Source organism: Lolium perenne, chromosome 1 (assembly GCF_019359855.2).
Source record: "Lolium perenne isolate Kyuss_39 chromosome 1, Kyuss_2.0, whole genome shotgun sequence".
Taxonomy (NCBI): domain Eukaryota; kingdom Viridiplantae; phylum Streptophyta; class Magnoliopsida; order Poales; family Poaceae; genus Lolium; species Lolium perenne.
The window spans coordinates 124,125,192-124,128,255 of NC_067244.2; the positions used below are offsets into that span (position 1 = coordinate 124,125,192).

General features: G+C 48.2%; 1 protein-coding gene across 1 annotated transcript; it reads right to left on the reverse strand.

Moving 5' to 3' along the window:
- Positions 1–561: 561 nt before the first annotated feature.
- On the reverse strand, positions 562–1,889 carry LOC127300856 (xylanase inhibitor protein 1-like). Its single transcript, XM_051331054.2, has one exon. It carries the CDS (start codon positions 1,620–1,622, stop codon positions 747–749), a length of 876 nt encoding a protein of 291 aa, XP_051187014.1. The 5' UTR covers positions 1,623–1,889; the 3' UTR covers positions 562–746.
- Between the last annotated feature and the right edge of the window lie 1,175 nt (positions 1,890–3,064).

Below are 3,064 nucleotides of genomic sequence, written 5' to 3' on the forward strand. Positions count from 1 at the left end.
TTTTGCAAAGAAAATCCTAAACCCAGAGTTAAGCTTGCCCCGAATTTATAATACTATCACCAGGGCTTGGGGGCGGCGACCAATGGCCGGTGTTTCACTCATCCTCTGCGGTGTTGTCGTCGGAGAGGTCAGACGAGTCGTCAGAGTAGTCTACCGCCGCCGCGCGGAGGAAAAGCGCAGCCTCCACACGGGAAATTCGGCGCTGATTTGGTTTCCTCCGCCGGACTCACCGGAAGTCGACGCGGAGGTGCGGCGGCGAGAGGGAGGGATAGGCGAAATGAAATGGGGTAGTGTTGCATCGCCTACCCTAATCCCGCTTTTATACTGTTTTAACGTGTTGCGATGGGGTATTACTTCCTCCGATTTCATGATGCGGGCCGGGCTGTGAGGACTGGGCCTAAACCTGAAACACTCGTGATGCAACAAGGGATGGGGGTTACAGTTGCTCTAAGACATAACAAATTCTGAGTCAACTGATAGTGCAGCATATTTGGAAAATTTAATCGTGACATATATTCCAGAACCTAATTAAGCTGTTCCACGAGGAGGAAGATATCAGGATAACCAAACCAGACACCAGAAATTGTATTCTTGCATGCACGCAGCAGTGATAACTCATAGCAGGTTACTCACGATTAACAACACACGCGAAAGCAGAGGAGAGGAGTACACATCATCATGCAGAAGACACTACGGCAGAGTCAGGGTGATGACATAGTAGTAGACTAGCGAGATGCCGAGCTCGCTCAAACCCAGTTCTTGACGTAGCTGCTGTACTGGTTGAAGTTCTGCTCGTCGTTGTAGCGGTCCCAGAGCATGACGCCGCCGTAGTTGTCCGCCTTCTGCACGATCGGCATCACGATCTCGAACACCGCCTTGCGCTCGAGGTAGCACGAGTCCTTCTCCGACGCCGTCAGGCCGAGGAAGACCTTGCTGGTCGGGTACGCCGCCGTCCACTGGCCCCACGCGTCCTCGATCCATGCCGTGCAGTTCGGGTAGTCGTAGAACCTGACGTGGATGCGCTCGAAGACCCCCGTCGCGAGCGCCCGCTCCACGAACACGCGGCCGTCCGGGAACGCGCGCCGCGGAGTCGCCGTCAGCCGCAGCTGTTGGTCGTGCTTGGCCAGCTCCCTGGCCAGCACGTCGTAGCGCTCCCCGACGCCGCCGCCCTCGAGGAAGAAGTCGATGCCGTCGAGCTGCGCGTCGCCGAAGGGCCGCGGCACGCCCACGCGGCTGCCGCCCAGGTACGAGTACCAGAGGTGGTCGGCGAGGTCGACCGCGGACTGGCTGGTCGGGAGCCCGTAGTCACCGCCGAAGCCGCCGATGGAGAGGAAGACCGGGATGCCCAGGGACTGGCAGTGCTTGATGTCATCGCCCACGCCGTCGAGCGGGTGGCCAGAGAGGTCCAGGTGGTACTTGCCGTGGCCATACACGTTGAGGAAGGCCATGTTGACCGTGGTGTAGATGCGGCTGAAGTTGCAGGCGTCTCCCAGAGTGCCCTCGTCCTCGTGCCGGCCCCAGAAGACGGTGATCTGGCCGGTCTTCTCCGCTGCAGCGGCCTGGCAGACGAGGACGGAGAGAACGGCGGCCAGAACTAGGAGGAGGGAGGTCGGTCTCGCCATTGAAGGTTTCTTCTTGTTTAGCTTTTGCTTGTTAGCCTATATTGGTCTGAAACTCTGAATACTGAGTTAGCTAGAATGTGCTATATATAGCAGATAAGATGGATCATAGTCAGAGACGATCGAGATCGATGTAGAAATGAAGCTAGGTGACTTTCAATTGCTCCCGGTGTGCCGCGCAAGACGTAAGTAAAGCTAGCTGGATTGCCGGCGTTCATGACGAAAATCTTCCATGTGTCATCCAGCTGGTAGGAGGAGGAGGATAACCTGTGGTATGCAATTAAGCGAAACTGAAAAGTACGCCGAGAAGGGTTATTAGGAGGAGAAACGAAGCACAACTGCAGATATAGCACAATTAATGTTGAAGACGCAAACAAGCCAACACGGCAACGTGGGGTAGGTCCGGGCATGTACATATACTCTACCTTACTTTTCCCCCACATAGCATAATTATGTATGAACATACTTTGCTTAGGCTGTTAGGCCTGCACGTTAGAATCTCTGATAATACTACTACACCCTTTCTGTCCTGATTAAGCGGATTAATATCCTTTTAGTGGACGACGATGTTACAGTCGGCAGCGATTGTTTTGTTCTCGGTGTTTTTCTGGAAAAAAAGGAATGTACTAAACACCATAAGACTAATAAGTTTGTTGAATTGAGGTGTCCATGTATGAACAAATTCATAGTAGCTAGAGTTTTTGCAGAACATATTTTGGTGGAGCATGTCATCTCAATCTCTATAGTTGGTAGCAAATCAAAAGGTTTTTCCAATTTAGTTTAAACTAGCAAGATGGCCCTCGCAAATGCGAGGGCATCATTGTACTATTTTTTTCAAAAAAAAAACAATTTTGCATTATCACCTTTAATGTGTACAGTTTATATTAGAGAGAGGAATGATTTTCCGAATAGAGAAACAAAGCAATCTATTCATGATGCAATTAATAGAAAATAACTTATGTTTTGCAGATACGTGGGACAACTAATTAAAGAGTAAATTATTATTTCTTTCTGTGGAATTTTCTTTATCTTGTCTTCTACACCCATTCAAAATACACGGTACTCTTATATAATATATCATATTCTAAATATGAGCATGTACTCTAACTCAGAGTTTGTGCATAGTTTGTATATGAGTATTTTCTTCAGATATAAGTAATAAACATAAATAGTAATAGAAAATAACATGAGCTTAATTTATATGTTTCTTTATATTGATAGCCAATTTCTATACCGATGGTTATCTTTTCAGAAAATTTGCAAACCCCTCCAAGGTAGAAGTATTCATCGGCAAATTAGAATGTCTCGGCGTGAGTTGATACCCATCTAAAGATATTGATCTATTCATGAAATTTTCGTACAGTGAGAAGATGTCTCCAAATCTTCGATACATGCAAAATATCTTAGAAAATATACTTTCCAAACATCGGTATCTTGTTGCATGT